At 44.4% G+C, this 27,332-nt stretch overlaps 1 protein-coding gene across 16 annotated transcripts in view; it reads right to left on the bottom strand.

Moving 5' to 3' along the window:
- GRIP1 (glutamate receptor interacting protein 1) overlaps positions 1-27,332 on the bottom strand; it is an 809,174-nt gene that overhangs the window by 74,502 nt on the left and 707,340 nt on the right. For all 16 annotated transcript variants that reach the window (XM_075344840.1, XM_075344832.1, XM_075344833.1 and 13 more), the window contains exons 8-9: positions 2,325-2,472; positions 1,966-2,135 (exon numbers count right to left, since the gene is read on the bottom strand). In XM_075344840.1, the coding sequence (XP_075200955.1) occupies positions 1,966-2,135; positions 2,325-2,472 (318 nt within the window). The remainder of the gene's footprint in view (positions 1-1,965; positions 2,136-2,324; positions 2,473-27,332) is intronic.

Below are 27,332 nucleotides of genomic sequence, written 5' to 3'. Positions count from 1 at the left end.
GGGGGCTTACATTTAAAGCACCAAAAAATAAACAAAAAAAAACATTGCTTCAGACACTAAGGGATCATGCACACGTAAGTGCTGAATATTCTGCAGCGATTTGACAGCACATGTGCGCGCCAAATCGCTGCAGCAACACTGCATAATGGACGCAGTTTTTCTGAACAAAAAAAGCCGATTTCATGCGCTCTGGCTGCTGCCCCCACCATAGACAGAGTGGGAGCTGCATCCATAGCACACGGAATAATTGACATGCTCATTTTATGAACGCACGGATTTGTGTCAAAATTTTAGCACCCAAATCGCTGCGTTCATAAAAGCATTGTGCGCATGTGTCATGCACAATCTTCATAGATTGTGCAGGGGACGCAGGATGCACGCATTTACGCTGCAGTGCTGTACACAGCGTAAATGCATGGAATTACGCAACGTGCGCATGAGCCCTAAGACTAATATTAACATAGTTTCCTTTATAAATTGATAAGGATTACTCCGGTGACATAATTGAACAATGTCTTTCTACGCATTCCAATATGTAGTGCTAACAAGAATTGGAAGGTTATGGAGTTTAGGCTCTCTCTTAGGTGGGTGTATATAATAATGATATTTTTTCTCTGTAGAACTACAGTATGTTATACATTTTAAAACAGAACTCAAGTTATCAGCATCTCACAACTATATGTGCATGTAGCTCTTTCAAAGACAAGTTCAGTAAGACCTTTACATGAAAAGTCCATTCCTTCACTACTGGGAAACTAACATTTGAATGGATATGTAAACGGAAGCTCTTTTCATATCTTTGTTACTCCAGCTCTATTCTGCTGCCTCTTTCTGCTTGACTGACAAGTGCATAACTATTACTGTCGCAGAGGTCGCAACTGTGACTGGGCCCAAAAGCGAGAGGGCCCGCCAACCCCAGTGCCCACTTCAGCTGGATGTGTGTCTGAGGATGCACCTCCAGCTGAAATGCATTGTGGTGCAGAGACCCATCGGATCCCTGTACCGCAATGCATACCACTAGACAAACAAAGGCTGGTAGATGACATCAGTGTACCAGGCATTGGCATCGCTTGGCAGTATTGTCATGTGTCGCCATAGCAGGCACGCTGCTGTCAGCTGCCAGCCACTGCTCTGGCTAGAGGCAGAAGGGGTGAAGGTGAGTAGAATATTTTTTTTGGGGAGGGGGGAGGAAGGGGCTAAGGATGGGGACACATATACCAGGATGGGCAACATATTTACCAAACCCAGGATGGGGTACATATTTACCATGAAAGCCCAGAATGGAGACTAAATACCAGGACGGGGCCTAGGATGGGTGACATATATACCAGGATGGAGAACATATTTACCAGAAATTGGCTCAGCATGTGGGATATAAAAGGATGGGGAACATATATACCAGAATGGGGGACATATTTACCAGGAAGGGCCCATGAATGAGGGACATTAGTGCAGGATGGGGGATTACACTACATAACTAAGAGGGAGGGGGTACAACACATATCTTTATAGGATTTAGAATGTGACAAGTGACCATACAACTGACCAACATGTGGGGGAGCAGGTCCAAGATTTGCACTGAGCACATCGGACTCTTGTTATACCACTGTCATTTGCTTTAAGTTACACAGAATAGAGGCTGTCAGTCGACCAGGAGGAGGCGGCAAAGATCGTTTGTGGAATGAAATCCTCCTGACAGATTCCCTTTAAAAACTTTTACATGTGTTGGCCATCTAACACATTTTTAGCTAAAAAAAGAAAAATGCATAACCATGATTGACTGCTAACATGTCATGATCACTGCTGCAGACAATTTTAATTTCAATGTCATTGCTTTAATTACCATCACCAAGGTATATAGTGGTAATGATGGCATAGTTGAATTCCATAGTTAATATTTGTTTGTAGTCATAACTCAGCATAATATCTAGTGAGCACAGGTCACAATATTTGAGATCATCTTACCGTGATCAGGCCCCTTAAGTGCTAATCGGGTCTGATGGTATGGAAGAATCTCTAGCTTCACTTGTTCACAGGTACTTGCTAGGAGCTGTGTGGCTTCTGCTAATGTGCAATACTCCATACTTGTTCCATCTACAGACAAGATGTGGTCCCCAATATGAAGTGCACCACACCTGAGTACAAAGAAATGTTATGCTTTATTGCTCTAGTCAACAATCCAATATCCAGAACTACATTACATTCATTAAATCCGGAGTATAAACTGATAAAACAAAACTATCTGCAGCCCATGGTTTGATCTGCTGCAATCAGAATTTGATATCATAACGAGGAGGATTAAATCAAACATTTTGTGATCTTACCTGTCAGCTATACTTGCAGATTTGATTTTGTCGATAACAATGACCTGTTTGTTGCAGTACATCGAGGTAGTTAGTGCTACTCCAAGGTTGGAGCCTGGAGTTTTGGCAACTTCAACTAAGAGTGGACCAGATGCTGTAGACACCGAATCTGTATAAGAGAGGAACAATGCCAAAGCATTACTTCTATACAATATATTAGTCAGCCTTAAAGAATAGTTTTCTGTTGCATTCAAAGGACTCTGGTATTGTTACAGTTTTATTAACACATCATCGTTCTCCTCTTAATACTTATAATCTATACTTCACCAAGTTTTGGTTTAATTTTGTTTTATCTTTAAAGCCAAATATGGATAGTTGCAAGACTAAAAATAAGAAAATAACTACCTCCCAGCTCTTTTCCATTTACTTCTATTTCGTTGTTCAAAAAGTGCAATACAGGGTAATATTGTGGTACCGTGTTAGCCAGAAAAATCAATTGAAATACTATGTCCCAAAAATGACAAAAGTATTTTAGGAGTGATACCTTTACAGGTATCACTCATAAATATATATTTCTGGTTAGCCTATAAAAGGTATCACTCCTAAAATACTTTTGTCATTTTTGGGACATAGTATTTCAATTGGTTGTTCAAAAAGAAACATTCCACTTTGTAAGTCTAACCTCCTATAGATCCATAGAATTAAAGGGCTTTCCAATCATTTATTTTAATTACCATATTGCTGGAATGTGCGATAAAAAAAAGTATTAATACCCCTTGATGCCCCGCTGCTCCTGATGACGCCAGCCACACCATTAAGAGAAGGAATGAGGGTTGGGGACTTGGGCAGCAGGATGGAGGAGTGGCAAGGGTTATAGGGGTCTTTTTGTTCTTTCTTTTTTTGTTCCCAGCACATTTGGTAGTTAAACGGGAGAGGTGACAAACCTCTTTAATTTATGTCACTAGCCATAACATTATCAGCTAAATATTTCGCTATTAATCAGCAGCACACATACACAAACACTATGATTTCTTTTTTATTACAACAGTGTAGCTAATAAGAAAATGCTTTTCCCAGCCCACTGGGGAAGGTAAAGCCGAGTACATCTGAAAATGTAATGAGAAAAAAACATACAATTAGTAGTGTCATTATAAATATGGTACAACACATGTTCCTTCTAAAATGAGATTAGACTGAACTATAATGACAGATGAACAATTTGCTTAATTTCTATGGGCACACGCTACAAACAAACATAAAATATAAACAAAAATAAAAATATTAATTTGCAGGCAACAGATTGTACGAAACCGGGAGGAAAAGCGTGCTAAATAAAGGAACAACAAAAGTAAAAAATAATGTGAACTTCTGATTTCAAATAACTGTAAAGTTAAAGTACAAAGACATGGCATGAATTATAATTATTAAAAACCCTACTTTTACAAGTCAAAACCAAAATAACCATTTTGCTTGAGAGTTACTAAAACAAACTGTCAAACGTAGTCTCCAAGATTGTCAATGCATCTTTAAAAGTCTATGGTCCAGAGACAAAACAATTTCACCCGAATTGTGGCGTAAAATGCTTTGAAGAGTTGTAAAATTTTTGTTCAACTTGGTGTTGAGTTAAAAATATGCAATTTGGCGCTAGTTTTTCCCAGCTACGCCAAATTGAGCAAAGCTGACTGGAGTTGTGACCTGATGCCATGGCTTCTCTAATTTATAACAAGCTGTGGAGTTACTTATGCCAGTCAGATACTGGTGTGTGATTTCTGGCGTGGCGCACACAGCGCTCGTCGTATACTCCTGATTTATGGAGAGGCGTGCAATGCTTCATGACTCAGGAGCTTCTGACTCCACCACACCCCCTCATCAAGACCGGCATGAAAATCTCAAGGCGTGATGAAACTGGGCCTAAAAGTTTTATAGTTCACAAGAGTTAAGCTCACTTTACATGCAGCGACGTCGCTAGCGATGTCGCTGCCGATCACACCCGCCCCCGTCGGTTGTGCGTCACGGGCGACATCGTTGCCCGTGGCGCACAACATCGCTTACACACGTCACACATACTTACCTGTCTAGCGATGTCGTTGTGGTTCTCCTTTCTAAGGGGGCGGTTTGTGCGGCATCACAGCGGCGTCACTAAGCGGCCGCCCAATAGAAGCGGAGGGGCGGAGATGAGCGGCCATAACATCTCACCCACCTCCTTCCTTCCTCAATGGCGGCTGCAGGTACGATGTCATTCCTCATTCCTGCGGTGTTACACCTAGCGATGTGTGCTGCCGCAGGAACGATGAACAACATCGTACCTGCAGCAGCAACGATAATCGCGATAGGAACGACTCATCAGGAATCAACGATCTGGTAAGTAATTTTGATCGTTACCGTTCGTTCCTGCGTTTCACACGCAATGACGTTGCTAACAATGCCGGATGTACGTCACGAATTCCGTGACCCCAATGACATCTCGTTAGCAATGTCGTTGCGTGTAAAGCCCGCTTAAAATGTGTTTTAACTCTAGATGGGAGTCTTCGGCGGTGATTGTACATACCTCGGAGGGGTTAAAAAAATGATGAGTTTTTCAAACAGAAACCTCTCCAGGAAACACTCTTTCTTGAGGAGTTTTTTTTTTTTATCCTCAAGCAGTTGTTAAACAAAAAATCCACATGAAAAACTGAAGTACATATAATTATAGTTATGTACATTAAGTGTAGCTAATGAAAAATTGTGTTGTACTATATTAACAAATAATCTGTTAGGGATGGCTTCATGATCTGGCAGCACCTTTAAAATATTTCCTTTGTTGTTAGTCCTATTCTGAAAGCAACAAGTAATCTGAGTGGAGACACTTGTGCTGTTGACACTACTAACTGAGGACATTCCATGATTTTGCCACATTATTGAATGGAATACCTTCTGCTTTGCTAATTTGGTGCAATATATCACAGTCTGTCTTTACAAAGAAAAACAATAGCATTTTGACATATACAGTACTACCAATTCTACAGGTTGCTGAACTAAATAGCAATTTTAAGCATCTACAGTATTCTCCAAAATCTGCATTGTGATATTCCACAGTTATTCTTTCCAGAAAATGTAACACCTGCCTGTTACCATTCCCTTCATTGATGTGGTGTGTCTGCACACAAATTGGACAATGTCAGAGTGTGTTCAGCTCTCATTGGAGTAATGCTAACTCTTGACAGTTGTGTTTAGAAATTTACATACCCCAAACACCAGTAATCAAGCTAGGAATATTAGTCAGGAAGCAACACATCATCACAGAACTGTGTGTATCAGGAGGGGACATAGACAGAAGAGGATCCCTCTGCATGAACAATATATGGGCCCTTTGCAGTCCAATAGCTCAACATAACACACAATTTCTATTTTGGAGGTAGAAGTGGGCCCCTTACCTCTAAGGCCACCCTATGTGGCTGCACAGGCTGAAACAGTGGTTTGTATCCTTAAAGGGGTTTGTCCACCACTAGAACAACCCTTTCTAATTACACGAGGTAAAATAACAAAGCCAATATTCACCTCCCATACCAGCGCTGTTACAGCTTCATCAGTTTGCGTTCCCAGGGCTTACATGCAGGGGTGGGATTCAAATTTTTAACAACAGGTTCTCTGTAAACCCCTCCCATTTGAAAACCACACCCATTATGTAACCACACCCATTTTGTTAGCCACACCCATTTTCATGCACTTTCCTCAACCAAAAAATACAAGTAATTAAAGTAAAAATCTCTTTCCCCTTCTTCCACTCGTATACCTTCACTCTCCTGTCCAGCACCAGTTGTTCCAGTCACTGTCATATTGTATTAAACGGTTTTTCTACAGTTTTTAAAACTTATTACTAAAGGAGCCCTGCTAAAATTGGAACGGACGACCTTCCCCATACAGATCTCATGCCATGTGGCTCCTTTCCCCCAACAGATCCCATCCCATGTGGTCTCTTGTCCCCTGCAGATCCCATCCCATGTGGCCCCTTTCCCCAGCAGATCCAATCCCATTATGGCCCCTTTCCCCAGCAGATCCCATCCCATTATGGCCCCTTTCCCCAGCAGATCCCATCCCATTATGGCCCCTTTCCCCAGCAGATCCCATCCCATTATGGCCCCTTTCCCCTGCAGATCCCATCCCATTATGGCCTCTTTCCCCAGCAGATCCCATCCCATTATGGCCCCTTTCCCCTGCAGATCCCATCCCATTATGGCCTCTTTCCCCAGCAGATCCCATCCAATTATGGCCCCTTTCCCCTGCAGATCCCATCCCATTATGGCCCCTGTCCCCTGCAGATCCCGGCCCATTATGGCCCCTTTCCCCCTCCAGATCCCGGCCCATTATGGCCCCTTTCCCCCTGTAGATCCCATCCCATTATGGCCCCTTTCCCCTTGCAGATCCCATCCCATTATGGACCCTTTTTCCCTGCAGATCCCATCCCATTATGGCCCATTTCCCCCTGCAGATCCCATCCCATTATGGCCCCTTTCTCCATGCAAATACTTTTATGGCCTCCTCTCCCCATATAGCCACATATAGCTCCCCTCTTATGGGGCCCCTCTCCCCATATAGTGCTCTCCTCTTATGCGGCCCCTCTCCCCATATAGCGCTCCCCTCTTATGCAGCTCCTCTCCCCATATAGCGCTCCCCTCTTATGCGGCCCCTTTCCCCATATAGCGCTCCCCTCTTATGTGGCCCCTCTCCCCATATAGCGCTCACCTCTTATGCGGCCTCTCTCCCCATATAGCGCTCCCCTCTTATGCGGCCCCTCTACCCATATAGCGCTCCCCTCTTATGCGGCCCCTCTACCCATATAGCGCTCCCCTCTTATGCGGCCCCTCTCCCCATATGGCACTCCCCTCTTATGCGGCCCCTCTCCCCATATAGTGCTCCCCTCTTATGCGGCCCCTCTCCCCATATAGCGCTCCCCTCTTATGCGGCCCCTCTCCCCATATAGCACTCCCCTCTTATGCGGCCCCTCTCTCTGCATCTTCGGCTGACTGAGCGCTTACCTGCAGCGGCGGCCTCTCCTGTGTCTCCCGTCCTCCTCCGCGGCTCTCTGCACGCTGACAGATGGCAAGAGGAGGAGCTCCCTCCTCTCACTGCTGTCACCTCTGCAGCGTCATCGCGTCGCTGCACGCCGGGTCAAGGAGCCCACTGAACCAGGAAGTGCGGTGCGGAGGTACGGGCATTCATTTGTGCTAGTGTCTTAAAGAGACACTAACACAAGTGAATACAGGGAACCGGATCACCGGAGCTGTTTCTTGCCGGTTCTGGGAACCGGCTGCTATTTTAACAACCGGTTCTCCAGAACCGGACAGAACCGGCTGAATCCCACCCCTGCTTACATGACATTGTGACATCAAGAGAGCCCCAAGTCCAATAACCTCCAGCTTCTGTCTCCCCGTCTTGGGACCAATCGAGTTAATCAACAGGAAGTGAGCGGTGTGGCTAAAAGGTGAAGGCTCTGGAGGGTGAGTGTAACATTGGGGGCAGGGGGCTTAGATTTAAAGCACCACTCCAGTTGTGAAATGAAAAAAACAAAACAACACACTGGAGTGGTCCTTTAAACTAACTGCAACTAAGGAAAGGGGTTAACTGAAAATGGAAAATGAAATTACAAACATTGCTCTAATCAAAAAAGTTACATACCCTTAAAGGGTTTTGTAGCACCCCTGAGTTATCAGGTGCCGTAAAATATAACCTGTGGAAACCCAAACCACGGAATATCTGTGAAAGTCAACACACCAGCACCCTCAGGCCATATACACAACCCCGACACCAGCCTGGGAGACTGCCTAGCAACAAGTAAAAGAGAAGGGCACTGATTGGATAGTTGCCACTTAATCTGTAGTGAGAAACCCAGCAAGGGGAGGGACCAGTGGTCAGTTGGGAAGTTGGCGGGAGGAAGTGTAGTGTGTGGAGCAGTGTAGAGTTGGCGGGAAGGAGTGTGGAGGAAGAAGTCAAGGGTGGAAGTAGAGAGTTGAGAGTGAAAGTACAGAAAGAATGGAAAAGATCTGAAGTTTCAATGGAACTCTGTAACAGGAGTGAGGGACTGGGGAGTAAGGAAACAGGACTCCAGGAACCGTGGGTTACCTGTGGAAGTGTAATACTCCAGGAACCGCGGGACGCCTGTGGAAGTCTGGAACCAATACTCACAGGACTCAGCACAAGGCGGGGAGCAGACCCTAGGACAGCGGGACACTTTATGGTCAACTGTTAATTCTGCCAGGTGAGGGGAATCTCCAGGGTCCCTCACCAACCCAAAGAGTCTGAAGCATCAGCAGCAAAGAGGGGACCAGGGATTGAACCCCTTTAATAGTCTAGGCTGCTTGCAATAGGACCATGACTGAAACGGAGGGGTTCCCCAGAAGCTCTAGGCAACGGGAGCCCAACACAAACAAGTGTGCATGGAGGACAGCTAACCCAGGTCACAGCAGGTATGGACAACAGGGGGAGCGGGAACACCTGCAACCGACACCAGTGGGTCCAGGTACCAGCCACAAGTAAAAGGCAAGTTGAAACTGCAATACCAGTGTGGACTGTTTCCTTGTCGCCTCCGTACCCGTACACTGACTGCCCCCTACCATTGCCCCCTCATCATTCGCTGCTGGGGCCTAGCCCTGCTTGCGGAGGACCCAAAACACCTAAGCTGCACTACTCCACAAGCCCCAGCAGACCCTGCAGTGTCGGTCTCAATAACCTGGCCGCACACCGCAAGTGGCATATAAATCTACACTGATGACTCGATTGATTGTAATTTGTGTCTATATACAAATAAGCAATGAGTTTCTTAAATTTTAACACACCACTCTGGCATTTTTATTTATTTCACCGCCTGAATGGTATTACTAATGTTGGTTCCCTGACATATAGTAAAATACCAGCTGCCGACTTTTGCTCTTCCTGGAACACCTTTGGTCTTGTTCCACCATTTTGTCACAGCTAATAGTCACAAGTTCTGGTCAATGTAAGGTTTTGAGAGCCCCATTTTTGCTTCCAGACATATTGACTAGAACGATTTGGTAAGTCACAATTTAGGAATCGTCGTGGGACCTCGCGTGGATTACGTCGGACTTTGGTATCTTGGCTGGATATCACAATTGGGGGGGGACTGCACTGCATTTTTTAAAATTATTTACCTAAATAATAAAAGAAAAAAGCCACACGCGGTTCCTGTTATTTTGATAAACAGCCAAAAAAAGCGCATGGTTGGGAGTTACAGCCTGTAGCCATATGCTTTATTTGTGCTGGGTATCATAATACGGGGGAGACACTACGCCAATTTTTAAAATTTATTTATTTTTACTTTACGATATAAACCTGCAGACAAGGTCTGTGATTGAAGTGTCAGACAAGTTGTAACTCAGGATGGGGGCGCTTCTGACTGCAACCAATCACAGATGCCAGTGGGCGGGGAAAGCAATGCATATGCAATGAAGGATAATGAGCTGCCCAAGAAGTGAATGAATGACCAGGAAGCAGTCACATCTGCACCGGAACCTTGGTAAGCACAGCCCACTTGCTTTATTTTTTCTTTATTTTTCTTTCACTTTTTTTTTATATTTCTCGAGTGCCAGATCCGGATCAAAACCCGGAATTCCCTGAGAATTCTGGGCCCGGGTGCAGTACCTGGGCACCTTTGAAACTGCGCGAGTCAGGACTTTTAAAGTCTGGGTCTGCCCATCACTATTATCAGTAAAATCTATATCAAAACCATAGATCTTAACACTTCATTTACATATTAAGAAAAAAAAATGTGGATTTCTCTGGAATAAAACATTGGATTGCAGACATCAAGGTATCATTGTATTCCGTTTTCTGTGACCTGTATGGTTGTATAGATTGGTTATGAGGGATAATCCTACTGAAAAATTCCCTTTAAGAAACTCCTGCTTATTTCTTCCAGGATGCATTAACTATGTTGGTTACACAAACTTATTTTAAGGGGGTGGTTCACCCATTCTTTTTATTTTCTATATGAGTGTAACTTACCATTTTAGGTGTTTTCTTCATTGGCCTCTATTTGCAGTTCTGGCACTGAGTGGCGCTATCCCGCACGCTCAGTGCCTGTCACATGACCCCCTGGTGCTGCGGCCGCTAGTATCCTCTTACGTCCCCGTCAAGTTCCGGGCTCTCAAACTTGACGGTTACGTCAGAGGATGCTGGCGCCACTCACAGTGATTGACAGGGCTGTGGGCGGTGGGTACCGCACGTCACAGCCCAGCATCGAGGGGAGGATCCGGAGGGTGCCAGTGTGGAGGGGTGAAGACTGAGCGCACCGCTTAGCATCCGTCAGATGTGGGAGGTACGGGGCGCCAGTGTAGAGTACAGGGGGTTTCTTCAGCTGAAATCCCCCCTGTCACTCAAGTATGTGATCACACTATCCGCCCGCTGTGCACTGCTCAGCTGTCAGGAGAGCCTGCGGTGTCGGCAGTGTGATCATGTGCTCCTACCAGAAGCACAGGTGACCCGACGCTGCATGGGACCAATTTGCTCCACTCTGTCACCTGCACAACAAGTCCCAGAGTGGAGCAAGATAGTGACATAGCATCCCTTTACCTGCACAAGTCCCAGAGTGGAGACAGTTGGTGACATGCTCTGCTCTGACACATAGTGTGCTATATGTCAGTATCTTGCTCCACTCTGGGACTTGTTGTACAGGTGACCGGATGCTATATGTCACTATCTTGCTCCACTTTGGGACTTGTTGTGTAGGTGATCGGATGATACATGTCACTAACTTGCTCCACTCTGCCCACAGGAAGGAGGGGAGGGAACAGTTTTGGTGGAGATCTGATCTGAGTGGGTGTGAGATAGATTGCTAGTTACTGCAAAGGATTATGGAAGTTGTAGTAACTGAACCCAGGAAGTCTGGAGAGCGATTAACTATCAGAGCTGGAGCCAGAAATGAGGATGTGCTGCTAGAGCACGATAAAAGGTAAAATTGCTGAAATAACATAGTAGATGTGTGGAGAGGCACATATAAGCAAGATTTATGAGAAAAAAAAAAATCAGTTTTGGTAACTGGACAACTTCTTTAAGTAAAAGAAGTTCTATTTTATAAAATGAGGAACAGGGCATAAAAAAAAAAGTCTAAAAATGACAAATCAGTACTGTTAAAACCATAACAACAAGCCAAGGTTGTGTAGATGAGGAAAGATATTACAGATTTTGCATAGTGGGTCAAAAATATTATTTCACAAGCAGTCACGCTGAAATTATGAAGTAAATTAGCCATATCATGAGAAGAGATTATTGAATAAAGAATATAAACATGCTGGGAAAGTGCCTAGACAAGCGAGATGGGGTCCATGTGATTGTTATCAAACTGATCTAATGCGACTGATTAAATCAGGGTACGCCCAAACAGTTGGTATAATGGCAATGTAATGAATGGAATATCTGCTTATTGTACAGGGATCAGGGGAAGAAAAAAATAAAGCTGGGCAGGCACTTGAGTTGGGTAATTATTACTACGTCTCTAATGAACTATTTCAATCAGTGAAATAGCGTGAGCAATGTATTTTTGTCACAATTCTAGATACATGATTTCAGATAAAGGCAAATCTTAGTACGTACAAAATAATGTTAATAAAATAAGGCATCCTGCAAACTGCAGCTCCCTAAGTATTGCATTATCCTGTATGAATTGTGGCCAGTGCTCCTGAAATCTACTCTTTATCCCCTGCCAAATATATAAAACACCTCTAAGATTAAGTTCCTAGGCTACAAAGAGTTTTTGACACTACACATTTTTGCTGTGCAAAAAACACAGTGGCTTATAGTTCCAGCAAAGTGGATGAAACTGATAGAAATCTCCTGCCCACTGTGCTTTTTTATGCTGTGTAAACGGATCTGCGGTGCATGGTTGAAATCTGCAACGTCAAAGCTCGTAAAGGCAATAGAAATTATCTGTGAATTTTCCCCATTTTATTGCATTTGGGTACGTTCCTCATGATCAGTGTTTGCTGCGTCCAAAACGCTGTGATGTACAGTGCAAGCACAGTGGATGGAATTTTTAGAAAGCCTATGCCCACTGTGCATGTACAGCCCACAGCTAAAACTGACCTGCAATGCGGCTTTTCCGAGCCGCAAGCATGTCAATTCTTTACTTCGGAGTTGAAAGCGTACCCCTTAAGGAGGACACAAGTGAGACACTGTAGAGCCCCAAACTATAATCGTGGACACGGACAGCTGTGGTCTCCTGCGGAGGAGATTCATGGCCCCGCAAGTCAGGATGCACCGGGTCCTGATCATGGGCATGTACCCTAAAGCCCTGTGCGCACTAGAAAAAGGATTTTGCTCAAGAAATTTCTTGAGTCTGAAAGATTAGCACACTTGCGTTCAAAAAACGCACCAATAACGCACCAAAAACGCATGCGTTTTTTGTGCGTTTTTTATGCGTTTTTTCCGCAGGTTGGTCCCTGCGTTTTTTTACCATTATCTATGGCAAAAAACGCAGGTACCTGCAGAAAAGAAGTGACATGCTCATTCTTTTTCTCAAGAAATTCTGCAGAAAGAATTTTATGAAGAAAAAAAACGCAGTGTGCACACAGCTATTTTTTTCCCATAGGTTTTGCTGGGAAATGTCTGAAGAAAGGTTACAAACATTTTCTTAAGAAATTTCTGAAGCAAAAAGGCAAAAAAAACGCGGGTAAAAACCCAGTGTGCGCACAGGGCCTTAGATACAGAAAACCAAAATATAAAAAACCGCATGTAATCTTCACATGACTATCAATAACATTTTGGCAAAACCAAATATCAGGAAGTATTAAAAACAAAGCAGCTTAATTTAAAATGTAACATATCAAAAAAAGGGTCAAAAACTGAAACATCAAAAACACAAACACATGTAAAAAAACACCCCAAAAACATTAAAAAACCAATGAAAAAAAATCAAGAAACCAAAGGCTACGTTCCCATGATGAGCTTTTGATATTGCAGAATTTCTGCACCTATTATGTAAATTAAGTTACTTGCATTTTTCATTGCATATTTGTGTGCGTTTTTTTAAACACAAAATGTAAAACCTTATTGACATTCTTAGGTGCGCAATACATGCATTTTTGATGTGTTTCCACCGCAGAAGCGCACTAAAAACGTGGAATTTCAACATCTAATGAAAGTTTATTGGCAAAAAAGAAAACTCAGTGTACTCGCAAGAGAAATTAACATGTTGTGGATTTCAAAAATGCACACCTCAATAAAAAAAGAAGTGCAGTGGGCAGGAAATTTCTATAAATCCTATCTATTTTGCTACAACTGTAAGAAGCTGATGCTGCAGAAATTCTTCAACATCCAAAACTCACCTAATACTCATTGTAGGAACATACACAGTTTCTGCTCTGAAAACTTCAGAAAAACACTAAGTTTTTGAGGATCTTTGCAAGAGAGAGGGATCTGGAGAGTTTCCACTCAATTTCCGTTCCAAATCCTCCTCAAAAAAAACCTGTATGAACACAAGACAGAGTAAACTCACCAAATCCTCCTCAAAATCTTAAAAGTCCACCGAAAAGCAGAGTTTCTGCTGTGAAAACTCAGCAAAAAGAGTCCATGTGCACATAGCCTTAGGCCTAAGGCTACTTTCACACATCCGGTTTGAGCACTGCGGCTCAATCCGGCTGTGAAAACTATGCAACGGATGCGGCGAAAACACCGCATCCTTTGCATAAGTTTTTACATGCGGCCCGTCCGTTTTTTTCCGGTTGCGGCATGCTACTGAGCATGCGCAGTGGGAAAAAACGCATGCGGCGAGCGGATGCGTTTTTTTCCGCATCGCGCCGCATCCGGCCTCCATAGGTATGCATTGAAAAATGCGCCGCAGCGGCCGGATGCAGCGCGATGCGGTGTTTTTTGCCGGAGCAAAAAACGTTGCAGGGAACGTTCGATCCGGCCGCGGCATCGGCTAAATCTGCCGCATGCGGCCAAAACCGGACCGAACGCAAGCCCCTGCGGCACAATACGGCACTAATGTAAGTCTATGCAAAAAAAAACCGCAACCGGCGTTACAAAAGCCGGTTGCGGTTTTTCTGCAGAACGCCGTATTGTGCCGCAGAGCAAAAATCCGGATGTGTGAAAGTAGCCTAAGACACACGGCGTGAAAATCGGACCGAGTGGAATGCGATAAAACATCCCATCCCACTCAGACCAATATTAGCCTATGTGTCAGCACACATGAACGATTATTTTCTCGGCCCCAATCGGACCAAGAAAACAATCGCAGCAGACTCTTTCTCTCGCACCCATTCAAGTCTATGGGGCGAGTGAAAGATCTCACTGCACTTGCGTACACCGGTGTACCGCGAGTGCAGCGCGAGAATGGCATTAGCAGGCTACGGAGGAGAGAGGGAGATAAATCCCTCCCTCTTCTCTGCAGCACCGGCCCGCCCCTCCTCAGAGCCAGCCCGACCCCCGCAGCTGAGGTCCGATCGCATGATCAGACCTCAGTCACAGTGACACTCGGCTCCTGCTGTACTGCCCACGTGAGCCGAGTGTCATTCGAAGATCGCATTAGTATGGCCCTGGTCTTAGGCGAAGTTCACAGACGGTTATTTATTTTAAAGATTGTGAAAGGGATCGGCAGCAGAATCCTAAAATATTCCTCAATCCTTCTAACAAGCTTATATACTCTTTGAATACCGATTCCGTTCAATCGAAAATCTATTTTGCTGCTCTTACTGCTAGTTTTTTCAGCTTTCTTCTGACAAGGAAAAAAAAATACATGACATTTTTACATAGTTTTTTTTGGGAAAAACAACCCACAAAGTTTTACAATAGCAGCCAAAAAGAAAAAAAGAATTCTAAATTCACATTGTTGGTGCATTTTTTTTTTTTGCAGCATATCAATTGTTTTAGCGTTTTTGATACATTTATTCACCCATTCAATTGAATGTATAAATAAAAAAATCAACATGATATAATGTACGTAGCATTTTTCATGAAGAAAAAAAGCTCCAAAAAAAAGCACTTTGTAAACATACCCTAAAGTCTCCTATAACTTTAAAACTTGTCAAAATTTACATTAAAGAGGTAGTTCACTACTCAGTATAAGTGGCCACATCGCTGAGAAACTCATAGGTAAGGCTTTTATCAAATATCTTGTGTAACACATTCTGCCTCTAAGCGGCGCTACTGTGGTCCGCTTACCCCTATCAAGTGACCCCAGGGCTCCGTGACCTCTGAGTTCCGGTGATGTCACGTCAATTTTCAGTAGACCTGACATCACTAAGGTGGGTTCTTTAAACGCTGAGCTCCCACCCATACCACTGATTGCCAACTTACAATGTACACTATGCAATAGTAGAAAGCTGCTCATCAGTGGTGTGGGGTGGAGTTATACAGAGCTCTGAAATATGGAGGACTACCTAGCAGCAGGTTTACTAGTCCTCGACTGATAATGTCCTGCTGATAAGACAAAGATTTTATCAAAACTACAGCAGGCAGCCCAATAAGTGACACACTGCTGGAATCCGGGTCTCTGTCACTACATAATACTGCCCTCAGATTAGCTTGCAAAACCTGTTGACAGATTCCTGTTATAATATAATGTAAAGGAGTGGAGGTTTTACACATCAAACAGAAAATTATATTATTTTACATAAATATTCACGTTACTAGACAATCATATGTTAAAATGGCATTCTGCCATCACTATTATTTTCCAAGCCTTTTGCATAGTAAGTACACCCTGCGAAGCATCGTAAGCAGCATTATAAGGTAATCTATTCAATAATGTATTCAATACAGTAGCTTCCATGTTACACGACGCAAATGGGCAGATGGGCACATAAACTAAAGATTATATTTTAAAAATTAAAAAACCAAAAAAACAGTTTAGAATATGATAAAAAAATATTTTTTCCTTAGGGTACTTTCACACTTGCGTTTTTTTCCTTCAGTCACAATCCGCCCTTTTGGAAAACAGTGGAATCCGTTAACGGATTCCGCTGTTTGCCATAGACTTGTATGGATAACTGATTGTGCCAAAAGTACGTGCGTTGCTTCCGCTGGCCGATGCTGCGTTGCTTCCGCCGAGCGGAAGGAACGCAGCATGTAATTTTTTTTGAGCGGCGGAATTCTCTATTTTTCACTGTGCATGCTCATTTTTTTTTTTTTTTTTTTGCTATCACAGAAACTTTATTTTGTCTTTCGGTGGCCGAACGTTCAGCTCAGTGCCCGGCCGCCGGCATGTGAGAGTGCTCAGCTGAGCGCCCGGCCTCCGGCATCTGAGAGCTCTCAGCTGAGTGCCCGGCCGCTGGCATGTGAGAGCTCTCAGCTGATTGCCCGGCCGCCGGCATGTGAGAGCGCTCAGCTGAGCACCCGGCATGTGAGAGCTCTCAGCTGAGCGCCTGGCCGCCGGCACGTGAGAGCACTCAGCTGAGCGCCTGGCCGCCGGCACGTGAGAGCGCTCAGCTGAGCGCCTGGCCGCCGGCACGTGACAGCACTCAGCTGAGCGCCTGGCCGCCGGCACGTGAGAGCACTCAGCTGAGCGCCTGGCTGCCGGCACGTGAGAGCACTCAGCTGAGCGCCTGGCCGCCGGCACGTGAGAGCACTCAGCTGAGCGCCTGGCCGCCGGCACGTGAGAGCACTCAGCTGAGCGCCTGGCCGCCGGCACGTGAGAGCACTCAGCTGAGCGCCTGGCCGCCGGAATGTGAGAGCTCTCAGCTGAGCACCCGGCCGCCGGCATGTGAGAGCTCTCAGCGGATTGCCCGGCCGCCGGGTAATCAGCTGACCATTCACAATAGTCTGCTGCCGGTAAAACTGTAAAAGAATAAAAAAAATAAAAAAAGAATAAAAAAAAAAGCTTTCCGTTGTTTTGTACGATCCGTTGCATCCGTTGTGCCATTATATGCAACGCATCCGTTACATCTGTAACACAACACAACGCAATGCAACGGATGCCGTTCAACGCAAGTGTGAAACTAGCCTTAGAAGAAACAGCAATATGTATCCATTCAACGTGGGTGAATTAATGAAGGTGATTATTTTGCCCGCTGCAGAGCTCTCAATCACCAAGGGCTAAACTACTTTTTAGTGATGCTTCCAACACTTCGCTACCGGGCTCTCAGTATTCTAGAACGCAATCAATTCTGGAGTGAGTGGATGTAATAGTGTTTGTAATGGCATCGTTCGCTTATAAAATCAGTTACTGCTTACTAAGCTTTGCTGGTAAATGTCAACTATAAAATAGCCTCCAGTTCTGCTTAATTCAAATAGAAGAAATTTTCTCCCAAATCTGTACTGATAGCTAGTGGACTATGGCATTAAAGATACTGGGGCTTTATGGTGTAAATGGGCTTATGTTATGGAAACGTGGTTCAAGTAATAAACACAACAAACGTTAATCATATGCTAAATCTATAGTCGGAATGACCTAATCTCAGAGTTGAATAATGCACCCTTATGTAAAACGCTGTCTGTAAATCACCCGTCCTCTAAATTAAAGCTATTATTATTCTGCCAACTGGCGAGCCTGACAAAACTGGACTCCAAAAGCCAAGGTCTGGGAAAAACTGGACTCTAATGAAATCACTGCTAAGTATGTACAACTAGCTGAATATACCCGAGGGTGAAGTACAAATGTTATATAGTTTCTCGTTGTGGAGAGTGCCAAGTCAGCGCGAGGAGACTTATAAGCCATACAATGCTCCACTGGGAATTTAAAATATGCAAATAGCCTCTTCAGAAAGGAAGAGGACTGGAACTCTAGTGCCACCAACAGAAAGTATTGCTAACAGGTGGCACTAGAGTTCCAATCGTCTTCATCTCTGAAAAGGCTTTTTGTATATACAGTGTCCACCCATATCCTGTCCACCGCCATTAACTTGAGAACGGCGGCAGCTATAGACATAGAAGTGGTGTCTAGGTATAGTAAAGTAGCCATGCGCTATGTAATGAAACCACCTATAGCGCCACCTGGTGGAAAACAACGGAGTTAGCATTTTTATCTTGGAAATGGAATGAGATAGAGGAAAAAAGTGAATTAAAAAATTGTAGGGCATCATCAATTCAATATGAATAAACAGCTTGCATACAAAAATGCTATAATATGAAACCCATGACCCCCCAAAACATTGAATGCTGGTCACGCATATGGTGCTCATTTAACTTTGATGCTCAAAGTGGCCACCATCAGCTGCAATGCACATCTGGACAGCATACTGTATCTTGCTGCACGTTGTGCAATATGGTAGGTGACACGTTTGCACAAGCATCTGTAATACGTCGTCGTAGGTCCTGCAATGTTGGTGGAGGGGTCGCATACACCTGCTGTTTGATGTGACCTCACAGAAAGAAGTCCAATGAGGTCAGGTCAGGTGAGCGTGGAGGCCACTCCACGCAGCCACCATACCCAATGACTTGTAGGAAGGTCTCCATGAGGTATCGCTTCACGTCCGCAGCCTTGTACGTTTTACACGTTCTAATCATAGCATTTCTGTATGCAAGGTGTCGATTCGTATTGAATTGATGATGCCCTACAACTTTGTAATTCATTTTTTTCCTCTATCTCGTTCCGTTTTTGAGATGAAAATGCTAACTCCGTTGTTTTCCACCAGGTGGCGCTATAGGTGGTTTCATTGCGTAGTGCATGGATACTTTACTAAATCTAGACACCACTTCTATGCCTATAGCTGCCGCCATTCTCAAGTTAATGGCAGTGGAGAGGATATGGGTGGACACACTGTAGAAATGTTATGGTACAGAGGAGAAATAGATAAAGCTGCTGATTAGGTCTTGGGGAAAGTAATACATGGAGAGTCTGGTTAGAACATAGTTGTAAAGGAAAGCTCAGTATGCAATCTTCTTAAAATTGTTTTATTTTTTTTAAAAGCCTTATAGTAAAAAAAAACAAACTAAAAACAAGTCTACTGACGCATTTCAGGCATAGAAATACTTAATCATAGTATAAACCAACAATATACAATACATCACATATAAGGATACCATCATTCAATCATGTATAGAAGGCAAGTCAAGTGGAGATCAGTTATCTTTGATATCGGTAGTAAGCTGAAATTGGATAGGACTTTGGTTGTGTCGCTAAATAAGGCAAAATGGCCGCACTTTAGACCTTTCAACCCATGATGTGGGTCACTTTCTTGTTCAACCTACAAAGGACTTTCATGTTTTAAAATAACTTTGGAAGCAATTTATGGCATTTCAGGCTTTGTGTCCGTGATCCCCATGTAGCTGCAATTTCTCGTAACAGTAAGGAATAATGTCGATAGCTTTAGTATACTGCATTGAGCAGTTAGCACTGAAAAACATTACCCTTTTGATTCATAATGCGAATAATTAAAATCACTTACTAAATTTAACACTGGAACACCTGCAAGCCCCGCTGCACACGATTACTGTGGATTCATACTAGTCATTACGCCATACACAGCCCGCATTCATATTTGCAGAAGCGTATGACAGAAGCGACGGATGAAGGGATATTTGGGGAGTTGGAAAGACATAGCAGTACAATTTCTGCGACAGAAAACGATTAGTAGAAAGCACCAAGGAAAGCACAAAGATAAAAATGAATCATGTATCAATTATTCATGCGCATGGACGTGTTTAGTCATTAAAATATTTACACCATGACTCAAGCACTTACACGCTGAGTTGATTTATTGGATGCTTAATTGCTTGCGATACACTAATCTTTTAATTTATTAACATCTTCATTACTAAGAAAACCAATGAAGCAGAACTGCAGATACCACATAGTAACGATGAAATACAGTAACAGTTAAAGGGGTTTTCCCAAGAATAAAGTTCATTTTAATAATAGATCATGGAATTAAAATAAGTTCTACAATTAGATGTGCTAAAAGAAAACGTTCTTGTGTTGAGATAATCTTATATATGTGCCCCTGCTCTGTACTGTGTAATGGCCGTACCGTGCAGTCTGATCATACTACATCTCCCTGTGGAGGGGAGGAAGTAAGCGAGAGTATAAAGACAGGACAGCATGGGATTGCAGGTGATGTTTTCTGTGAGGGAAAACTTTACACTGCCTGTTTTTAAACAATGCTTTGCCTCACAAAAAGTCAGCTTGGTTCCTATGCTGTATTTTTTATACTCTTCAGTCCTCCAATGCCCAGGAGATGTGGTATGATCAGATCATATCTGTGTACAGTCAGACACAGCCATTACACAGTACATAGCACATTTATAATATCTCTGCACAAGAACATTTTTTTTCCAATAAATCAAATAATGGAACCTTTTTTAATGCAAGATTCTATTGATTAAAACAACCCCTTTAATGCCCCGTCCTATCATCACCGATAGCATGTATATTATGAAGATTATTCTCTGCAATGGTGTACAGCATGTGAACTATGTAATTCTGTGTAATTCCTTGTGTTCAGAGCCAATAAGTTTTTTTTTCTTTTGGATTTTCTGCCGCTGTACTTCAAATCAATGGAGAATGGTTATCTTCTAATGGAAGAAAAAAATCAGGCTCAACGTAAGTTTCAATTAATTTGGTGTACATTGAAGTAGAGGGTTAAGAGTGCCTTGACATGCAATTGGTTTAAGAGTTGACAAATTCAATAGTTGTGTGACGCCATGAACTATTCGGGTCGTCACAGGGTTCTGCACAATCTGCCCTTCCCATGCAGGACTCAAACCCCCATGGTTCTCGGAACCTAATCTGCAGTACTGTCTCCACCAGCATTCACAAATCCTAGATACACTTTGCACCACACCTGTCAGGCACACCAGTGGGATGCTTAAGCAGGAATAGGGCGGCCCACCTAGGGGTCAGACAGGCAGGTGGGAGGTGTCAGTAGAGTCGAGTAGGTACCCTTGAATTGTGAGGAGCTCTAAGGAGTTGTAGCTCCCAGGGGAGAAGCAGACTAGGTCGCAGACTGTGGTCTGGACTTGGAGGAGTCGGACCCCCGGTCACAGGGGATTGAGGCTAGGCTGTTATGATCCGGAACCATGGAAGATCTCCACAAATCATTGGCAAAAAGGTGACAAGAGCCTTGGCAACTAATCTGGCCGCCATCCCCTTACTAACCAACACAACTAGAAGTAGCAGAGGGGTGAACTAACATCCTGTGCACCGCGAACCCAGCCAGAGAACTAACTATCCTAAAGGTAGGAAAGATGAATAACTCTCTGCCTCAGAAAATAGACAAGAAAAGCAAGCCCCCCACATTCAAAGACTGCGGTGATATAGGAAAAACACAATACACAGGTAGATGACAGAATTAGCAAAAGGTGAGGCCCCCGCTGACTAAAATAGGAAAGGACAGGAAAGGGACTGATGGTAGCCAGAGAAAAACCCTGCAAAATACCAACTTCCTGATAGTACAAAAAGGCCCTCAGATCGCTCGATCTGAGCTCCGTCCTATACCAGGTGCCCTTGTCATACCAATGAACAGAAAACAAGAATTATAACAAATTCAACAAGCCATAAACACATGGACCCAAAGGAGCTATACTCCACACAGAACTGCAGGGAGTTCCTCAACAAGCCACTGAGGGGAAAAATCCCTGGAAGGAAATAAACTGAAACCAACCACAACAAATGACAAACCCAGATAAGCAAAGGAACTAGGCAATAAATAAAGAGCAAGAACTTATCTGGAGTGGATGTGATGTAGAGCAGGATTAAGCAGGCTAGAGATACAAAGAACAACTGACATCCGGCAACAGCCTGCAATCAGACCAGGACTTAAATAAGCAGAGTTAGGAAAGGAAACACCCACTGCACAACCCACCTGGTCTCTGTCCAAACCCTTCCTGGCCACCAGAGGGAGCCTCCCAGCAGCCAAGACATAACTAACATTCACAACAGTACCCCCCCCTTGAGGAGGGGTCACTGAACCCTCACCCACGCCACCGGGTCGCTCGGGATGAGCATGATGGAAGGCGCGAACCAACCTGTCCGCATGAATGTCAGAAGCCACAACCCAAGAGTTATCCTCCTGCCCATAACCCTTCCATTTCACAAGGTACTGAAGCTGACGCCTACTGCGACGGGAATCCAGAATTTTTTCAACCTCATACTCCAGATCCCCTTGTACCAAAACAGGGTCAGGAGGCGCTGCTGCAGGAACTGCCGGCTCCACATGTTTCTTCAAGAAGGACTTATGGAAGACATTGTGAATCTTAAATGACGCAGGCAGAGTCAAACAGAAAGATACAGGATTAATAATCTCCGAAATCTTATAAGGTCCAATAAATCTGGGCTTAAATTTAGGAGATGGAACTCTGATAGGAATATTTTTAGAGGACAACCACACCATGTCCCCTACTTTAAACCGGGGACCAACAGTCCGACGCCGGTTGGCAAACATTTGGGCAGTTTCTTGGGACTGAAACAATTTATCCACTACCTGCCCCCAAATCTGCTGCATTCTGTCGACCACCGAATCCACCCCCGGACAGTCAGACGCCTCAAGCTGCCCTGAGAGGAACCTAGGGTGATACCCAAAATTGCAGAAAAAGGGGGACACCAACGTGGTAGAGCTAGCTCTATTGTTAAGGGCAAATTTAGCCAAAGGCAAAAACGAAACCCAGTCATCCTGATCCGCAGAAACAAAACACCGTAAATAGGTCTCCAGGGTCTGGTTAGCCCTTTCAGTCTGACCGTTGGTCTGAGGATGAAACGCCAAGGAAAAAGACAGCTGAACACCCAATTTGGAGCAAAAAATCCTCCAAAACCTGGATACAAACTGCACCGTTCTGTCAGAAACAATGTTTTCGGGAATACCATGCAAACGGACAACATGTTGCAAAAACAAAGGCACCAACTCTGATGAAGACGGCAACTTAGATAGGGGAACCAAGTGGACCATCTTGGAGAATCTGTCACAGATCACCCAAATCACAGTCATTTTCTGAGAGACGGGAAGCTCTGAAATAAAATCCATAGAGATGTGCGTCCAAGGTTTCTTAGGTACAGGCAAAGGCAATAATAGCCCACTAGAACGTGAACAACAGGGCTTGGACCTAGAACAAACTCCACACGACTGCAAAAAACGACGGACATCTCGGGACAGGGAAGGCCACCAAAAAGAGCATCTCACAAGATCCCGAGTACCAAAAATGCCAGGATGACCCGCCAAAACAGAGCAATGAACCTCAGAGACAACTCGGTCTCTCCATTGGTCTGGGACAAACAGTTTCCCTGTAGGACATCTCTCAGGTTTATCCCCCTGAAATTCCGCCAGTGCCAACCGCAGATCAGGGTAAAAACAAAGCACACCTGGCCTGCCGAGGATTCAACCTCTTGGCCGATTCCAGATAGATGAGATTCTTGTGGTCCGTAAGCACCACAACTTGATGCCTAGCCCCCTCCAACCAATGCCTCCACTCTTCAAATGCCCACTTCATAGCCAATAATTCCCGGTTCCCCACATCATAATTCCGTTCAGAAGGAGCAAACTTCCGAGAGAAAAAGGCACAGGGCTTAAGTTTACCCGAAGTAGCGTCTCGTTGAGACAGAACAGCACCTGCTCCGATCTCTGAGGCATCGATCTCAACTTGAAATGGGCGAGACACATCAGGTTGCTGCAGAACTGGGGCAGAAGTGAATCGCCTTTTAAGCTCCTGGAAGGCCACAATAGCCTCAGGGGTCCAATGCTCAGCATCAGCTCCCTTCTTTGTCAAATCTGTCAGAGGTTTGACAATGGCAGAAAAATTGGCTATAAATTTACGGTAAAAATTAGCAAACCCCAAAAACCGCTGCAGGGATTTTAGAGAAGTCGGTTGCACCCAGTCATAAATAGCCTGAACCTTAACCGGGTCCATTTCAATAGCGGAGGGAGACAGGATGAAGCCTAAAAAGGAAATCCTTTGCACCCCAAAGAGGCACTTTGACCCCTTAACGTACAGTGCATTATCCTTAAGTATCTGAAAAACCTCCCGTACTTGCCCCACATGAGAGTCCCAATCATCAGAAAAAATCAAGATGTCATCCAAATACACAATCAAAAATTTACCAATAAGGTCCTGAAAAATATCATTCATGAAGGCCTGGAAGACGGAGGGTGCATTAGTGAGCCCAAAAGACATCACTAGGTACTCAAAATGCCCCTCAGGAGTATTAAAAGCCGTCTTCCATTCATCACCCTCCTTAATACGGATGAGAAATTTACGCACCCTTGAGATCCAGTTTCGTAAACCATTTGGCACTCTGCACTCCAGAAAACAGATCAGACATCAGAGGCAAAGGGTACTGATATTTGACTGTAATTTTATTAAGAAGACGGTAATCAATACAAGGCCTCAACAAACCATCTTTCTTAGCAACAAAGAAGAAGCCAGCACCCAAAGGAGAAGATGAGGGCCGAATGTGCCCCTTCTCCAATGATTCTCTGATGTATGACCGCATGGCATCATGTTCGGGCACAGACAAGTTGAAAATCCGCCCCTTAGGAAATTTACAACCGGGCACCAACTCAATGGCACAGTCACAGCCCCGGTGTGGGGGCAGAGAATCAGATTCCTTGTCATTAAATACATCACGGAAATCAGACAAGAAAGCCGGAACATCAACTGCCTGAGCAGACATGGACGACACGGAAAAGTCCTGATACAAACCTTGACAACCCCAACTAACTACCGACAAGGATCTCCAGTCAAGAACCGGATTATGGGTCTGCAACCACGGAAATCCCAGTACCAAGGTATCCTGTAGATTATGCAATACTAAAAATGTACAAGTTTCCTGATGCGCTGGTGCAACTCTCATAGGCACCTGGGTCCAAAATTGGGGTTTATGTTCTGCCAAAGGGGTAGCATCAATGCCCCTTAAAGGAATAGGAGTTTGCAAAGGAACCATGGGAAAACCACAATCCCTAGCAAACCCAAAATCCATCAAATTGAGCGCTGCCCCTGAGTCCACAAAGGCAAATGCAGAAAATGAAGACAATGAGCAAATCAATGTGACAGACAAAAGAAACTTTGGTTGCAAAGAACCCACAGTAACAGAAGTAGCCAATCTCCTTTCACGTTTAGGGCAGACAGAGATGTTATGAGAAGCGTCTCCACAATAGAAGCACAGTCTATTCTTCCGTCTGAACCCCTGCCGACTAGCATTAGAAAGGACCCTATCACACTCCATAGGCTCCAAAGGCTGTTCCACAGGCACAAAACCAGCAGGTATCTTCCTGCGCTCACGTAAACGCCTATCAATCTGAATGGCCAAGGTCATAGAGGCATCAAGACCAGAAGGGACGGGAAATCCTACCATTACATCCTTCACAGCATCCGCAATACCCTTGCGAAAAAGAGCCGCAAGTGCATCATCATTCAATTTGGTAAGGACCGCCCACTTACGAAATTTCTGACAAAACGTTTCTGCAGAATCCAAACCCTGAGTTAAGGACAACAAGACCTTTTCTGCTTGGTCCACAATATTGGGTTCGTCATATAATAATCCCAAGGCCTGAAAAAAGGAGTCCACATCATTGAGAATCGGATCATCAGACACTAAAGAGAAGGCCCAGTCCTGAGGGTCACCACGCAGCAAGGAGATGACAATCTTAACCTGCTGTACGGGATTCCCTGAGGACTTAGGGCGCAGGTCAAAAAATAATTTACAATTATTTTTGAAGCTCAAAAATCTCGACCTATCTCCCGAAAAAAATTCAGGAACGGGATTTTTAGGCTCTGCAAGGGGAGTCTGTGCAAGATAAGACTCTATATGACAAACCTTAGCATCAAGATGAGCAACACGCTCACCCAATTCATCCATGCTAGACAAAAGAAATCTTCCACAGAACCCAAAGAAGAAGAGGAAAAACACCAAAAAAAAAAAAAAATTTCTCAGCAGCTTTTTTTTTTTTTCCCCTTCTTAAGAGTACCCTTTAAATTTGTTTGGCCGGATGTACTGTTATGATCCGGAACCATGGAAGATCACCACAAATCATTGGCAAAAAGGTGACAAGAGCCTTGGCAACTAATCTGGCCGCCATCCCCTTACTAACCAACACAACTAGAAGTAGCCGAGGGGTGAACTAACATCCTGTGCACCGCGAACCCAGCCGGAGAACTAACTATCCTAAAGGTAGGAAAGATGAATAACTCTCTGCCTCAGAAAATAGACAAGAATAGCAAGCCCCCCACATTCAAAGACTGCGGTGATATAGGAAAAACACAATACACAGGTAGATGACAGGATTAGCAAAAGGTGAGGCCCCCGCTGACTAAAATAGGAAAGGACAGGAAAGGGACTGATGGTAGCCAGAGAAAAACCCTGCAAAATACCAACTTCCTGATAGTACAAAAAGGCCCTCAGATCGCTCGATCTGAACTCCGTCCTATACCAGGTGCCCTTGTCATACCAATGAACAGAAAACAAGAATTATAACAAATTCAACAAGCCATAAACACATGGACCCAGAGGAGCTATACTCCACACAGAACTGCAGGGAGTTCCTCAACAAGCCACTGAGGGGAAAAATCCCTGGAAGGAAATAAACTGAAACCAACCACAACAAATAACAAACCCAGATAAGCAAAGGAACTAGGCAATAAATAAAGAGCAAGAACTTATCTGGAGTGGATGTGATGTAGAGTAGGATTAAGCAGGCTAGAGATACAAAGAACAACTGACATCCGGCAACAGCCTGCAATCAGACCAGGACTTAAATAAGCAGAGAGTTAGGAAAGGAAACACCCACTGCACAACCCACCTGGTCTCTGTCCAAACCCTTCCTGGCCACCAGAGGGAGCCTCCCCCTGGCCACCAGAGGGAGCCTCCCAGCAGCCAAGACATAACTAACATTCACAACACTAGGCACCAGGAACCCGTCAAGGAGGACAGTCAGCAGCCTGGTCCTATCACTGGTCCGGGATCGAAGGCACGACGGAGTACACGGACCCTAGGTCAGGGAGAAGCTTCAGGCGACACAGCAATTAACCTGCGGAGGGCCTTTATGGACTGTTCCCACGAAGCTCAGAGATCGGGGGCACTAGCGCAACGAGGGGGATAGGGCTTTCCTAGCAAGTGGCCCACTGAAATCCCAAGCGTGAGCTCCTTAGAGCAGGCTCCTTCACTTAGCCACACTG

This window comes from Anomaloglossus baeobatrachus, chromosome 4 (genome assembly GCF_048569485.1).
Source record: "Anomaloglossus baeobatrachus isolate aAnoBae1 chromosome 4, aAnoBae1.hap1, whole genome shotgun sequence".
Taxonomy (NCBI): Eukaryota; Metazoa; Chordata; class Amphibia; order Anura; family Aromobatidae; genus Anomaloglossus; species Anomaloglossus baeobatrachus.
Note: the sequence above shows the minus strand (reverse complement) of the source record. Positions and strands in the feature narration are given on the sequence as shown.